Raw genomic sequence first — 15148 nt, forward strand, 5'->3', positions numbered from 1 at the left:
GAGCCGAGCCAGAGCCCCTCTGCTCTCCCCCCAGCACAAATTTAACCCCAGCTGCAACTTTTCCTCCGCTGGCGGGGCTGAGCTGGGGCTCCGGCAGTGCTGGGGTGGGTTTTTCCCCTCTCTCCCCCCTCCCCTCGATTGATTTTTTAGCGGAGAGGGAGGGGGGTGGGGAATCCTTTTTATTGCAGAGCCCGGCTCGCTTTGCAAGCCTTCCTCCTCCTCCTTCTCCTCCTCCTCCCCTGCTTTTTGTGCCCGCCGCAGCAGGGCTGGCCAGGCCGGGGGAGGGAAGCGATGGGAAGGGGAGGTCGCCCCCTCCTCTCCCCAGCCTCCTCTCCCTCTGTGTGTTTTTTTTGCAGGTGTGTCAATTTTAATTCTGCCCAGTAGGTGGGACTTGGTGACTTTCGCACCGTTTTTGTTATTTATTTATTTCCCCGGCTGCCTCCCCAGCCTCCCGTTGCAATCCTCCGGAGCGGCTGGCGGCGGGCGCAGGGCGGCCGGGCCAGCATGCATCCCCGCCCGCTGCCGCTGCCGCTACCGTAGCGGGAATTACAGCCTCTCCGAGCCAGCTGCCAGCATGATTTCATCTGCTGGAGGATTTTTGCATCTGATCGCTTGAGGTTTTGTTGTTTTTTTTTTTTTTTTTTTCCTCCCTCTGTCTTTGTTTCCTTCCCCCTTTCCCCCCCTTCCCCTCCCTCCATCCCCCCTTTCCTCCTCCTCTTTTTTAGAAGCAGCAATCGGAGATGGATGTCTCTCTTTGCCCTACCAAGTGCACTTTCTGGAGGGTATTTTTGCTCTGGAGCATTTGGGGAGACTATCTGCTTTCGGTGCTGGCTTGCCCTGCTAATTGTCTTTGCAGCAAGACAGACATCAATTGCAAGAAGCCGGATGATGGGAACCTCTTCCCTCTCTTGGAAGGGCAGGATTCAGGCAGCAGCAATGGCAACACGAGCATCAATATCACGGACATCTCAAGGAACATCACTTCCATGTAAGTGGGGGTCCCCGCGGGCTCTCCCGGGGCCCCGTCCCCTCCCGGCGGCAGGGTGCGGGCTGGGCTGGCGGTGCGGGGCTCAGGTGCCCTCGGCATTGCTGCGCTGCCTGGCGGAGCTCAGCCTGCTGCCCGTGCAGAGGACGCAGAGCCGGCTTTCCCCCTTACCCCATCCCTCCCTCCCCCAGAAAAAAGAAAAAGAAAAAAAAAAGCCCAGCAACAGTTTGGTCAAGGCTTAAGAGGAATAAAGTAAATGAGATCTGATTCCTTCGCAGGAGAGAGAGCAGCAGGCAAAGATGCTAAAGCTGCTGCTTGCTTTAACTGTTTGCTTCTGCAAGGGGAGGGGGGACGCGCCACAGCCACACACAGCCTCATATATACCCAAATTGGGCAAGAAAAGCAAGTTCTGAGCCGCTTGTTCTTTTTCGAGACTTTGGATCCGATTAGAATGTCATTTTTTTTCATCCCCACAACAGAAAATGCTCCCTTCCCTGCCCTGGCTGAGTGTATCTGGGGATCTGCGGTTTCGCCTTTTTAAGGAGTGGGGGGAAAAAAAAATAGGACAGTGAGATGTCCCTTAAGTAGCTTATTTAACTCGCATTGTTATAATTTTGCAACTCGCTGTGGTGCTGCGATAGGATTTGTGTGTTTTCCTCTCGGGGTGGTGGCGGTGGGGAGAAGCATCGGAGCAGGGAGATATTTTTAGTTGAGCACTTTGCGTTTGTTTGCATGCTTGTTTATCTGGAAAATCAACTTGAAGTTGCATTATCCTTGTTTGGAGAGGCAGTTAGCAAAGCCCATGTTAATCTCATCAGCGTGGAGTCGAGAAAGGAATATATTTCCTTCTCCTGAATCCATCATGCTGTGTGTGTGTGCGGGGGAAAAAAAATCCTCATCTCTTCCAATCTCTGGTCTTTATTTTCCAGTACATTTTTGGGTGAGATGAACTCTGAGCTATTTCATTATTCTAATGCTAATTGAAATGTGAGCATTTAGGGAAATGTAGCCCCCAGAGCAAGTTGCCAGTGGGAGTTGAGCAGAGAAGAGGTGGAATCCTTTATTCTGGCAGTTAAATGCAGCAAGGTTTGAAATGAGTAATGGAGGGTTATTTATTTATTTATTTTCACCTCGATGGCACGGTTGCATGGAGGGAGAGGGCTTTGCTGGGTCTCTTCCTGAGGCTGTTTTATTTGGTCACAGTGCAATTGCAGCAGAACCATGGAGTAATTGCAGTGCCTCTTTCGCAGCTCTGCTTGTCACCTTTGCTGGGTAAAGATGACGGGAGCCGCTTTCCCCGCTTGCTTACAGGTTCGTGCGATGCTCCAGCAGGTTTTCAGCAGGTACCACTGACCCTGAACCCCCAGCCCTGCCTTCGCCTTGCCAGCAAACCCAGCAGGAATGGGCAAAGTAAAGGGCTGCTAATGCAATGCTCCCCTTCCAATTGCCCCATATTTATCCTGCGTCGTGGTGCTGGAGTGTTTTCTCTGCGATGCTGGAGGGATGTGGGTGATGCTGGGGAAGTCAGAGAAACTCGTGGTGTTTTTTGCTATGCTTGCTGTTTGTTGTGGTTTGGTTTTAACCCTTTGAGGGGCGGGGAGCAGCAGGAAAGGCTGCAAAGGGTTTGGAAGCCACTGGTGTGAGCGAGTGTGCATTGTCAGATGCACACATACATCTGAACTGCTGCAAAAGGTAGTATTACGTGAGTCCTTTGTGGCCAGAAAATGTCTTTACTGCTTTGAAACTGAAAAATGCTGATAAGCAGTTTGTAACAAGGGGCGGGGCGGGGGGGGGGGCAGATTCAACTCCAGAAATGGAGATTTTGGGTATTTTTTTGGAGAGGAGCTTCTGTTAAGTTGGGGAAGGAGGAGGAGATGGTGCCAGTTTTTGCTGGATGTTGCATGCATCTCTGCTCCACACTGAGCAAAGCATGTTCCCTTGCCCCCTGCACGGCTGTCGGTCCCACACCTCCCTCCCTGGGCTTGGGAGCCAAGGCAGAGGACTGGGGTGAACCCCAAAATGCTGTGAGGGGCTGAGACTGAGTATGAGTGAAAACTTTCCCCAGTGGTCTGTGCTTTCCAGGGAGGTGGCAGTGGTTCGTAGAGGATGCTTATGGGAGCAGAGGGATGGTTTGGGTGGTGGGGCTGCTTCCTAGCAAAGGAGTCACTGGTGGGAGCCAGGGTTGAATTTGTGTTCGTGCTCTTGTGTGGGATGCATTGGGTCCTGCACCCTCCTGGCTTGACGCAAGGCCTCTCCTTGCCAGCCTCCCCATCTTGGTGCCGGGGCGAGGGGTGCGTTGAAGCCCAGCCTGGTCATCGCTGAATCACTCCCGGCACGTGGGTCTGATTCAGCTGGGCACCGAACAGCGCTTCCCCCTGCTTGCCATGCTCTCTGGAGGCTTGCCTGCTTCAGGCAGCTTGCCTTGTTAGTGGGCAACGAGTGGGCAAAGGCACCTTTGCCCACTGGGCTGGGGGGTGAAAGGGGGAGGCTTAGCCCTGTCCCTGTGGCCAGGGGATACAATGCTCCAGCCAGGTCCTCCCTGCAGGCCCTGAGGGAGGTGGTGGTCTCTGCTTCATCCTGCTGCTGATGAAAAGGTGATGGGATATGGGGCAGTGAAACCACCCTGGGGCCAAGCGAGGCCTTATTCATGTCTGAAAGACAAGCTCAGCTTGGCAATCTGAGCTTGGGTGGTGCTGACAAAAGGCTGCCAGGGCCCATTTGGAGAGCTGGAGAAAGCAAGCTGTGTGAGCTGGCTTGGTGGGCTTGTCCATCTTACCCCCACCCGAGCCAGGGCAGTGGCCCCTCCATGCCACCCCACCCAGGCAGGTTGCCCCAGCATCGGGGGCCAAGCCATCAGGAGCTTTGTGTTATTTCACATCTCAGTGGCTGATGAGACCCCTGAGGCAAGGACGACAGAAGGAGGACAGGAGATACCCAGCCTGTAGTGCTGCCCATGGAGGCTGGCAGGGTGGGCCAGCCCTGTGGGTGCCTGCAGTGTGGTACCCCATTGTCGAGCCTTCTGTTGCACCCCTCAAATGAATGGCTGTTGCTCCATTTGCTGCTGCTTCTGGTTTCCCATCCATCCCCCTTCTTTTCAGGGAGAGCAGAGCAGCCGCAGTCAGGGCTGGGTGGCTCCTGCCCCAGCTGCAGTGGGGGACGGTGGCACAGAACCTTCATGCAAATCCAGGCAGTGCCAGGTTAATGGTGAAGCAGGGAGAGGGCAGGAGGTTCTTGCCCTGAGATGGAGGAGGAGGTTGGGTTGCCTGCTGTCCCTCTGCCCTTTCCCAGCCTGCCCAGAAATTCATCCAATTTCGGATCGCATCCATGGGGATGTGGCTCTTCACACAGAGATCCCTGCGAGAGCTGCCAAGGGTCCTGTCTCGCTGAGGGGCTGGCTTGGACCCCAGCTGAGATGACTCCAGTTTGAAGTCGTGCTGCTGGACTTCCCGCTCCTGATTCGGGGAGAGGATGACCACGGGGCTGGGGTATGTTCATGCCATTGCTTTTCCTTGTGCAGCTGGGTGGCCTTTGCTGTGTTCCCAGCCAGGTGTGACTTGTGGAGATGCTCAAGCTTTCCCTAACCCAGCCTCACCCCTGCAGCATGGGGCTCCATCCTTTGCAAGACCTCCCTGAAAAGACCAGATGCACAGGGAGAACTTCAGTCCTGGGGGCCCTGTGGCACAAAATCTCTTCTGCCCTCCTGTACCGAGCAGCCGGGGCGTTTGCCACTTTGGGTCCCCATCCATGGCATTGCACAGGGGGGTCTGGCCAGTGCATGGGGTGGCTGGGCTCTCCTGAGCCGCCGTGTGTCGGGCTGATGGTGGGCACCGCATGCCGGGGAGTTACCCCTTCTGGCAGCGTGGGCAGCGCCTGCGTGCACCGGCATGGCGCGTGGGGAAGGACGGACGGAGGAGTTTGCCATCTGGGCCTCCCTACTTCTCAGCTGTTGCTATGGCACTGCAGAGATGCTGCCAGGCAGGCGGCGGTGGCCTGCATTTGTCACCCCTGGGCTCCCTTGAGGTAGGGAGTTGTCCTTGGTATATAAAGCCTTGCTCCCTTACCCAACCTCATCAGGGGAGAATGGGGTTTCTGAAGATAAAATAGCCCAACAAGTAGGTTTGCAGGGTTTATTTGTGCAGCTTGTAGCTGCCTTCAACTGGGTGAGATGAATTCAGAGCAACTCAAGAGGAGGTGGGTTGTTGCGGAGCACCGTGGGACGTAGGGTTTTGGTGTCTCACAGGTCCAAGGGGAAGCATCTTTTCCCCCCATGGACAAGAAGAGCAGCCCCATCCTTTCCTGCTGGGCTGTCCCACCAGCCCACGGCAGCATCCGCTCAATCCCGTGGGCCTGGCTGGGAGTGGGAGAGCCACGTCAGAGCCGGGCACAGTGGGGGGCGAGCAGCAGCACAGCCCCCACTTGCTGCACGGGAGCTGAGAGCACGTGGCGTGGGGGAGAGTGAGGGGGTGCACGGAGCAGCAGCACCCCTTCGCTGCCGGCGCTGGGAGAGGCAAGGCGCTGGTGATGCCCATGTGCACCTGCATCAGGGAAGGAGGGAGGGGAAAAAAAAAAAAAAAAGGGCAAGCATCTTCCTGGAAGGGCTGGAGAGGGCATAACTTGCTTTGGTGGCCCGAACAGCTTGGAAAGGGCCTCTTGTGATGCTCAAGTTCATGATTGCTCTGCTTCAGACAACAGGGCACAAACTTTTCCCCCTTCTGTGAATCAGCCACAGCATGCCCAGTGTAACTCGTGTGCTGCTGCTCTCCAGAGACGAAGGGCTCTGCATTCTCAAAGCCTCCCATCCCGTCATTCCTTCCATCTCCTGATCTCGGAGGCTTTGGCTGCTGCAGAGACCGTTCAGAAGGTCCCTAATTCAATCCAGCTTTGTTTTGTAGGGCTCTTGCTTATGCAGAGTGGCTGTCCTGGAGCATGTTAGGAAGGGGGAGGCAGATGCAGCACGGGGCTGTGATGACAGAAGAGGGTGCAGAGATGTTTGGGACAAGGAGGTGGGCTGAGATATGGTCCTGAAGCTCTAGAGGTGCCTTAAGCTGGGAGCACCGGTCCTGACTGTCCCCTTATTGACCCCCTTGCATCAGGGGATTGGGTGGGTGCTGCCCTGTGCACCAGAGTAGCTAAACTTGCGCTGGGGGCTCCCAGGACTGCGTGCATCCTCTGGGCTGGCAGCTGGCTCCTTGCCCTGCTCTTACGGCCTTTCTCCCTGCTCACCAGTCCTGGAGGGAGGCACTTTCCTGGCACGGGTGATGCCTGGGACCTCCAGTACTTTCACAGCCCTTCAGGTGATGTGTGGGGGCAGAGCAGAAGGATTTGGGGTAGATGCACTATAAAAGGTGGTTTTTGGAGGAGTTGGCTGCCAGGGCCAGGTCTCAGCTCTGATTTCCCAGCAGTGGCTGAGCTAACACTGAGCAGAGGACATCAGGCACCTGAGGGTTACAGCCATGGTTTGTCTGGGACACGGGATTCCTGCTGGGTTTAGTCACCTGCCTGTTCATGCCAGAGTCTGCTGATGTCTCTCCCCCTCTTGTGCCTGATCCCACTGGGGTCCCCAAGTGCTCCCCAGCCATGTCTCCATTGCCTGGCTCTGCTGATGGCCCTTACCAGGTATTGCTCTGGGGAGGAGAAAATTTTGGTGCCTGCCAGGACTTCCCAGGGTTTTTTCTGAGCTGACTGTGGGGCCTGAGCTGCTGCCTGGACAGGAGGAGCTGGTGACCCAGATGGTTTCAGGATGCATGTGACATCTCCCCAGCCTTCATCTCCTGCAGGGTTTGGGGAGATCTAGGTCAGGTCTACCTGCTGGCTTGTCTCCTTGGGCTTGGAGACGTGAGATGGGGATGCTTCAGGTCTAGGACAGGTGTTTCATGGGAGGGAGAAGCAGAGGTGGAGGGGAAGAAACTGAGGAAGGACCTGCCTTGCTGTCCTTGGAGGCTCAGAGATGTGTTGCCTCTGGCTAGGGGCTTTTGTGTAGAGCTAGGTTAGGGAAAGCTCTCTGGGTCTGCTCTACCCCATCAGCTAACCCCTGTGGGGGTGACACCTTCATGTGCTTTGGCATGAGGCTACTCATAGTCTCCCAAAGGCCTACGACCATCCATGCACCCAGCAATGCTGGGTTCTTTCAGTGAACCCCCCAAACAGGCCATGGCATGTCACATGGGATCATCCTTGGGGAGCCCTGCAGGTAGGTTGTGCTCCGTGATGTTGCCTAGTGCTGCCTGGGCACACTGGCTTGTCCTGCTCAACGCAGTGCCCATGCTAGGTGTTGTCCATGAGTTTATGGTTGCATTTGGTGCATCCCATTCAAGGGGGGGCTGCAGTCAAGCAGGGAGTGAACCAGCCCCTGAGCCTGCCAGGCTTCCAAAAGTGAGTGTTAATAATGCTTGTAACGCGGTGTATTATTTACCGGGCGCTGTGCAATAAGAGTAATTTTGAGCTTTGGGTTTCCTGCAGCATGGGTTTCGGCAGATTGTGTAGGTGCTTTCTAAGCAGGTGTGTTTGACAGCAGCATGCGGGCTCTGGTCTCCCCGAAATTCTCTTGCTCTCCCCTCTGCACCAAGGGGTGCACAGAAAAACCCCTGCCGAGGTGGTGCTGTGGGGCGAGTTTCTTGTTCAGAGGCTGCAGTTGTTGTATGGTGGTTGGATATTGCAGGCACTTTGTGCCCTACATGAAGAGATGGGGAGCAGCAGCCCCGGTTGCCCTATGCGATGCTCCAGGTCCTGGAGGACCGTGCACAGGGCACCAGGACCACGGCTGCACCCGGCCAGTCCCCATCTTCATCTCCCAGTGTCGTGAGGCTGCTCCGGACAGAGGCTGTTTGTGCGGGAGCAGCTCCGTGGATGTGCCAGACCCCCCAGCCCCAACAGAGCCTCTGCCCTGTGGCCCCCCGGGGCAGCCGGAGCCCGGCTCAGCCCCGGGCACCCGCTCCTCTTCCCCCCGTCTGACGGTGGCTGTGCCGCTAGAGGGCAAGCGGCAGCGTCAGACAGCCCGACTGCGGGCTGCGCTGGCACGGGCGAGTAGGAGGACGGAGCCATAAGCCCGCGGGGCCGGTGGTACCGGGGGGCGGTGCGGGAGCGGCCGGGGGCTGCTGGGGCTGAGGGGTCAGGTCGCCGCTGGCTTGCTGTCACGCTGATGCACGCCGTGCGGGAGAGGAGCCTTTGCTCTGGGGTGTCCGTGCTGCCATACCCCTCTTGGTGGGCTCCCACCTGCTCCCCAGCTGGGTGTACTGGTCCCCATCAGGCAGTCCCCTGGGATCTGGTTGGGTGCTGGGTCACAGCTTTATCCTCCGTGCTGCTGCGGGAGGATGTGGTCAGTGGACTTCCAGGTACCGATAGCTCTCACACTGGTGCTGCAAGCGATACAGCCCCAGCCTATATGTGAATTGAGGTGATTTGTGGCTTTTTGGAAGGTGTTGACCCAACCAGAGCGGGTGCTGTGGGGAGATGTTTCTGGGCTGTTTGAAGTGCTGGGCAAGAGGTGCCTGGTCAGGGTGGTGTGCCACTGCCTGCTTCTGGCTTGTGGCGGTGTGTGATCTGCAAGGAAGCCCCTTATAGCTCTGCCCATTTTACTGATGGGGAAACTGAGGCACAGAGCAGCAGTGCAACTGGCCTGCAAGCAGCAGAGCAGGGATGGAGATTCTTCAGCCCAGCACCGTCCAGGATTTAAGGAGAGGCCAAGCATGGAGGGGGGATCAACAAGGCTGTTCCATCGGTCTTGTTGTATTGAACATCCATGGGAAGTGTCCCCAGAGAACCCCTCCTGGATGCAGAGGCGAGAGGGCACAGGCTGAGAGCTGTCTCTGGATGCTCTTCACTTCTCTGATTAACCCTTTTCTGCAGGGGTTGGATGGAGGTTGGAAGGCTGAGGAGGCTATGTGTCCTTCCCCAAGGGGGTGAGGCTGAGAAGAGCCTGGTGCAAGATGGGGAAAGAGCTGGCAGTGGTAGGAAGCTGGTTTTGACCCTGCAGCATCTTCCATGTGCAGCTCCTGAGGGATATCTGATTCTCCCTGGCAGCTGGGCCCAAGATGGGCTGGTTATTTCCCTGCTGGCAATTGCCATGCGCTGCCAGCGTGGTAGAAGGGCTGTGACACCCAGTGGTCCTGCAACGCAACAGCAAACAGGTCCCCAGCATCATGGCATTAGGGTGGATGTGCGTTGGGGGGTGGGTGATGGATGTGGGTTAGATATTGCCTGGGGCTTGGGCTTCATTTCATGTGAAGAAAAGGAGATTAAAATGTCTTTGGATTCCCCTTGGAAGATTGCTAGCTGGGCACTGACTTCAGTGCAGGGCTTCTCCATCAGCCCTGCTGCATGTGCCCTTGGGCATCTCCATCCTCCATGTACCACCCTGTTTCCAGTCCCATGGGTCTGGGGGTCCTGCCCTGTTGCCCTCTGTGTGGGACCTGGCCCCTACTTGCCTGGAAGAGTAGTGCCAGGAAAATATCTGCTGTATTTTTAGCTTGTTTTCACACGACATAGCAGTCAGGGAGCCAAAGGAGAAGCCAGAACCATGTGTGCAGCCAGCTTTCCTCCAGCTGCCATCCAGTGCTCTGGTGTAGGAGATAATGGAGCCTGTTAGTGACCATCTCCACCCTGTATCCCCCCTCCAGCATGTGCCATCACTTCCACCTTTGCCTTCTCCCAGCTTCAATCTGCCTAAACGGAAGGGAAAACTGCTTAATAAAAACAGAAGCCCCATCAGTGGAGCAGAGAGGTCAGGAAGGATGCCCAAGGGAGTGCTATCTTGTGATAGCATAGATGGGTGGCTTGGGGTGCTCGTCCTTGACCTCGGTGCTTGTTGCAGTGACATCTAAATGGCCTTGGGATCCCAGGGCTCCAGGGAAGGATGCAGGGAGATGCTGAGCCCAGGTGCCATCCCCTCTGCAGCCCCTTCCCTGCAGCCCTCCTATAGCTCTGTGCTGGGCTCAGTTGTGCTGGGGAGGGCACAGGGCACTGGTGTCTTTGCTGGCTGCCCCGTGCTGTCCCTGGGGGACTGAGAAGTGGGTAGCAGCAGATGTGAACATGGTGAAGTCCCCATCCTCCTGGGCTGTGCAAGGCTGTCCCTTAACTAGCTCTCCCAGAGCTCTCCCCAGGCAGTTCCCACTAGGAAATGTTAATGTGGAAATGCTCAAACAGATGCTGGGAATCTAGGTGGTGCTGAGCACCCTGCATGCTCAGGGTTTTGCCAGGATAAATTAGGAACATGAGTGCTCAGCTGAGCCTGATGCCAGGCTCTAACTCCTGACCCTGCCGGGACATGAAGCCACATGGGGAGAGCCTCGGTGCCTCCAGCTGCTGACCTTCCTTCTGCTCCTGGAACAGCTCTGGCCTCATCCCCCATCTCATGCTCTCCATGGAAATGCTGTGCAGTGACCTGGGCTAGGAACTAGGAGTCCTGGCTCTCTGGTCTGTGATCCAGCTGTGCAAATGCTCTCTTGGGCTGCCTGCACTTGTCCTGCATCACAGCCCTCTTCCTGCCTGCTTCTAACCTGGATATGCAACATCAGCTTGGGCACCCCTCGTGTCCATCTCGGTACAGATGGGATTGCCTCTGGGGAACTCTGTGACTTGTGTGGCTGGAAAGATCTCTCTTGTCCCCCGAACCTCTTGCCTCCAGGATGTGGCTGGGTGCTCCTGGGTCAATGATGTAGGTCCTGGTTTTGGCTGTCTCCTTCCTTGCCTGTGCTCTCCCAGCCAAAATACATCCCAGGAAAAGTGGGCTGAAAGCCATTGAGTCGCTCTGTGGCTGCTGCTGAGCAGCCTGGGGAGCAAGCAAAGTTCAGTGGGACACTAGGTCAAGGATGCTGTCTATTCCTGGCTCTCCAGCCTGCGGAGAGCATCCTTGTCCTCCTGGAGCTCTCCTCATGCCAGTTCAGAGAAGCTGGGTGTTACTGGGGACTGTTTCCTAGTTTGAGCCTCACATGGGCTCTGGACACATCTGTACCTCCAGCAGCCTCACAGGCTGTCCCAGGCTTGTTGTGGGGAGGGCAAAGTAGCACTGAGCCAGGTCAGCATCAGGGCACCAGCCTGGTGCTCCCTTGGCAAGTGCTGTGGCCCTCACTTCAGGTCAGGACAGATGCTGGAGGGTGTCCTTGGGAGCATCGAAGCAAAACCTGATCTCAGGGAGTGCATGCAGGATTCCTGGCTGGGCAGGGAGAGAGCCTGCACAACAGGGAGCTCTGTGGGGCCTGGCACCTGGGGGGTTAACAGCAAGGTGCATGGTACAGCTGGAGTGGATTTGGGAGAGGCAGAGCCTAATGAGGCTGAAGAGGTATCAGGTGGGAGATATGAGGTATGGGCTTTGAGGGATGTTAGGGTGTGTGGGTGAGGAAGGCAGGCAGTTGCAGTGCTCCTTGCAAGATGCTGCAGCAGTGGTTTTGGGAAGAGGAACTGAAGCTGGGATGCTCTCAGGTATGAAGCTGTGTGGGTTGCCTGCCCTGGCTCTGGGCTGGGGGGGCAGCTGGGAGGGAGGTGGGTGCCTGTAGCAGGTCCCCAGAGCAGCCCTGGCTGCCTGCTCGGTGGTCGCTGTGGTGATGTGTGTTGGTGCCTGTCTTTGTGTCCCCCCCAGCACTTTGTGGGTTGATCCTCTGGCTCTCGGGAGCACAAGCCCTTGGCTCCTCGGTTGCAGCTGAGATCGCATCTTGGGGCCAAGAGGCATTGCTTTGGGCAGCCCTGCCTGGAAATTCTCCTCTCTGTACCTTGCCCTGCCTGTGTTCTCCTCTGGGTCTTAAGGGCCAAAGTCCCTGATGTCTCCAATTTGAGGTGTGACTGGTGTTGCTTTGTGTTGCAGATAAGCTCTCCTTTCCAGGAAGGATGGTGGTGGGATCTTCAGGCTTTGTCCCAGGCTTTTCCCCAGCCCCGTGCAGGCTGCCCAGCACCTGGCATGCTCCTGGCTGCTCTGGCCCTGCAGGAAGGATCCCTGCCTTCCAAAAGGCATGGGTAACATAGATTTATTTATTCAGAGACTTAATTAGCATCTTTAAATATTAAATAGTAAATAAACTGCGTCTAGCGGGATCAACATTTACAAACAGGGATTTTTATTTTTTTTCCCCTCTCTGGGACATGCACTTGTTTTTTAAGTGTTTGGGGAGGAGCGGCCGTGTGTAAGCTCTGGTTGATGGGCAAGGGACCGACCCACAGTGCTGCTGGTGAAGGAGGGGGAGAAGACGGGGTTGAAGGGGCATGGAGCAGACAGGAGGGCTGGGCAAAAGGAGGCAGAGGAGCAGGGATGTATGCTCTGAGCATGGGTGTTGGGGAATTGCAAAGCCAAGTGCTGGATTTTGGTAATTCTCTGCAGGGTGTGCCATCCCCCTGCTGCCCATGCAGGTGGAAGGAGACAGGCAGGAGATGGAGATTCCTGCCGTGGCACAGCTAATTGCAATCAAAAGGTTGTGGTCCCTGCAAGGGGAGGTGGTTTGCAACTGATCTGCATCCTATTATCTCTGCAAATGGAGGCCTGCCTGGTAGCGGATTACACTGGGGGTTATTTATTGGCAAAGCACTGTACAGTTTTAATTTTTCCTTTTTGCTTATTCAGGCTTTAGCTCCAGAGGAAAATAGCCTGGGGTGGCTTTGAAATGGATTCTCTCTGCCCCATTAACTTATTCAGTGAGTTTAATGGGCCTTTTTTTCTCTGAGCCTTGAAGCCATCATTAAAAGGCAGAGATTTATAAAAGCAAAGATACTCCTGAGCTTTAGTCAAACTTTGGGGTAGAGGGGTGGGGGCAATGGTGTTGCCGCTGCCTGTGGTTCCGGTGAAGATGTATAGGTTTTCATTTGGGGATGTTGTGAGGGTTGCATGCTGCTATTGTGCCTCTCTGGAAGTTTTACATGGAGAAGAGAACCAGCTTTCTCGGAATGCTGCCCTGGTGCTGGTGTGTGCCTGTGTTTCTCTGCTGGGGAGATGCCCCTGAGGAGCTGCAGGATCAGCAGGGCTGTGTTGGGAGTGAGCCCTTGCCTATGAGCGATGGGACGTTATCAGGGTTCTTGCACATTGGGATATTGCCCAGTGCGACTCATAACCCATCTGCACTGCAAAGCTGCTGTCTCTCCAAGCTGAAAGCCAGAAACTTCTTCTCTTGCCTTGTGTAGGCTGCTCACAACTTTATTTTCATCAAGCTTATGCCATGCTGGGGCTGGGCAGTGTTCTATGTTTTCGTGGGTGTCTGTGTCAATTCTTGGAGCCCTTCCCCTCCTTCCCTCTGCTAGTGGCACCTGGTCCTATTGCACCCCAGTGCTGAGCAACCCAAGGCTGTGAGAAATTGGGTGTCCCCTGCAGGGATTGCACTTGTTAAGCGCGTGGTCTCCTGGTATCTGGTGCAAAATAGGGTATCTGGGGAGTGTCTGGAGAACGAGACCGAGATGAAATGTCTGAGTGAATTCCCTCTTTCTTGGGCTCTTCTAGGACCAACCTCCCCACCTGTTGTGATGCAAACCAGACCTGGTGTCTTTTTGGGGATTAAATGTAGAAGCACGTTAAGACATGGGTTGGCATGTCATCTAGGGGGACCCTCCTGCTGGCACGGTTAATTTTTGATCCCCAGGCCATGATGTGTGGCGAACATCACTTCTGCATAGGCAGCCCTCGGCTTGTACCACCGATAGGGAGCAGTGGCAGGGAAGGGCTGGGGACGGCAGGGTTTCCTGGCTTGCTCCCAAACTTTAAGTTGAGCTGGTCCTGGCACCTCGCGGGGTGGCAGAGGCCAGTGTGGTGCCTGTCAAGCTTCCCTGAGTGCTCTGCACAGTGTGATGTGTGCCAATAGGAGCATGTCACAATGTGGCGGAGTGGCAACCACAGTCTTGGTGTTGGGACAACTTTTCCTATATATTTCTTTACTTTTTTTACTCCATGTGCAACCCTTGAGGTTAACCCTGGCGGTGTGAGCAAGGGCAGGCATCGCCTGCATGTGTCCATGCCCAGACTGGCACCTGCCAGCTCAGGGATGCTGCTAGTATGAGCCTGGGCTGGGAGGTTTGTGACAGCTGGAGACCCAAACATGCTGCCACCCCTTGCGTTGGCACCGTGCACTCAAGATGTGCATCCCTCACCAGCCCTGCTGCAGTTCAGGGGTGGGAGGAAGACACAGTGGGAAAGGGAAAAGACCTGCTTGCCCAAACTGATGTGCTCAGGGTTGCACATGTGGGGCTGACCCCAAACCCTGGTTCCTGTTGGGTGCCAGAAGCAGCTGGAAAATGGGACTGGAAACTGGGTGATGTGACTTGTGAGCGTCTGTGCTGGCAGCCCCGGGATGGAGGGATGGCAGACCATGACCCCTGCCTGCCTGTCACCGGCCTGGCAGCCCCATCGCTGCAGCGGCGAGGAGCCTTGGCATCAGGAGAAAAGCTGCCTCACTGCGAGCATATGGGCTGGATCAGACCCTGGCAGGGAGGAACTATGGGGCTGGCCAGGAGGAAGGGCCTCCAGCCCGAGGAGGAGATGTCTGAGGATTTGCTATTTGTAGCCTCCCTGGAGGGACTGACCACTGAGCCTGGCCTTGGAGTGCTGCCTTGGGGCAGTGGCAGGACAGGGATGCACTGAAATGACCCTGAGGGTTCTGTGGCCAAGCAGAAGTCAGCTGCAGCCTGCAGCCACGCTGGGACGGGGAGGGTCCCCGATGCTGGCCTGTCCATGACCTCCAGAGCAAGGGGGAGGCTTGTTGCAAATCCATCTGTTCCTGCGCCCCTCCCTGGGTCACAGCGGTCAGGGGAAGGAGACACTCATTTCCTAATAAACACCCATAAAAAGTACTTCTCCTCTGCCCCTGTAAATCCTTGCCTTCTCTGTGCTACCTGCTGTGTAAATTGCTGCTGACCCTGTAAATCACCCTCTGCTTCGCTCTACTTCCCCTGAAACTGGCCTTTCCCTGTAAATCCTCTGTCCCCATCAGTTTTTTGCTGCCAACCCCCTTGCCCTGTCTGAGCTGTAAATCCTGAGCCCTGGTGAGGCTGGGGGGGATGTAGGGTGCAGTGATGGGGTGATGGAGGGCAGCTGCCCCAGGATGGGTTAATTCCTCCCGACAGCTCCCCTGGGATGCTTGCCAGCGGGAGCTGGTGGAGGACGTTCTGCCTGGCTGCCTGCGAAGAAGGTCATCCTTGCGCTGGAAGCAGGACAGAGCTGGGCTGGCATCTTCAGCCCCTGGGCTGCAACCAGCTGGG

The 15148-nt window shown here is 56.1% G+C and overlaps 1 protein-coding gene across 6 annotated transcripts in view; it reads left to right on the forward strand.

The window, feature by feature from the left end:
• Nucleotides 1-270: 270 nt before the first annotated feature.
• NTRK3 (neurotrophic receptor tyrosine kinase 3) overlaps nucleotides 271-15148 on the forward strand; it is a 231968-nt gene continuing 217090 nt past the window's right edge. Inside the window, exons 1-2 of one of the 6 annotated variants that reach the window (XM_009470065.2) lie at nucleotides 271-356; nucleotides 726-988. In XM_009470065.2, the coding sequence (XP_009468340.1) occupies nucleotides 741-988 (248 nt within the window). In that variant the 5' untranslated portion in view covers nucleotides 271-356; nucleotides 726-740. Of the gene's footprint in view, nucleotides 357-380; nucleotides 989-15148 lie in introns of those variants that run through there. The other 5 variants (XM_087743749.1, XM_087743748.1, XM_087743750.1 and 2 more) reach the window with 5 other exon arrangements.

The sequence above is a fragment of the Nipponia nippon genome, unplaced genomic scaffold (genome assembly GCF_047370975.1).
Source record: "Nipponia nippon isolate SJK-2023a ecotype South Korea unplaced genomic scaffold, ASM4737097v1 scaffold_9, whole genome shotgun sequence".
Taxonomy (NCBI): domain Eukaryota; kingdom Metazoa; phylum Chordata; class Aves; order Pelecaniformes; family Threskiornithidae; genus Nipponia; species Nipponia nippon.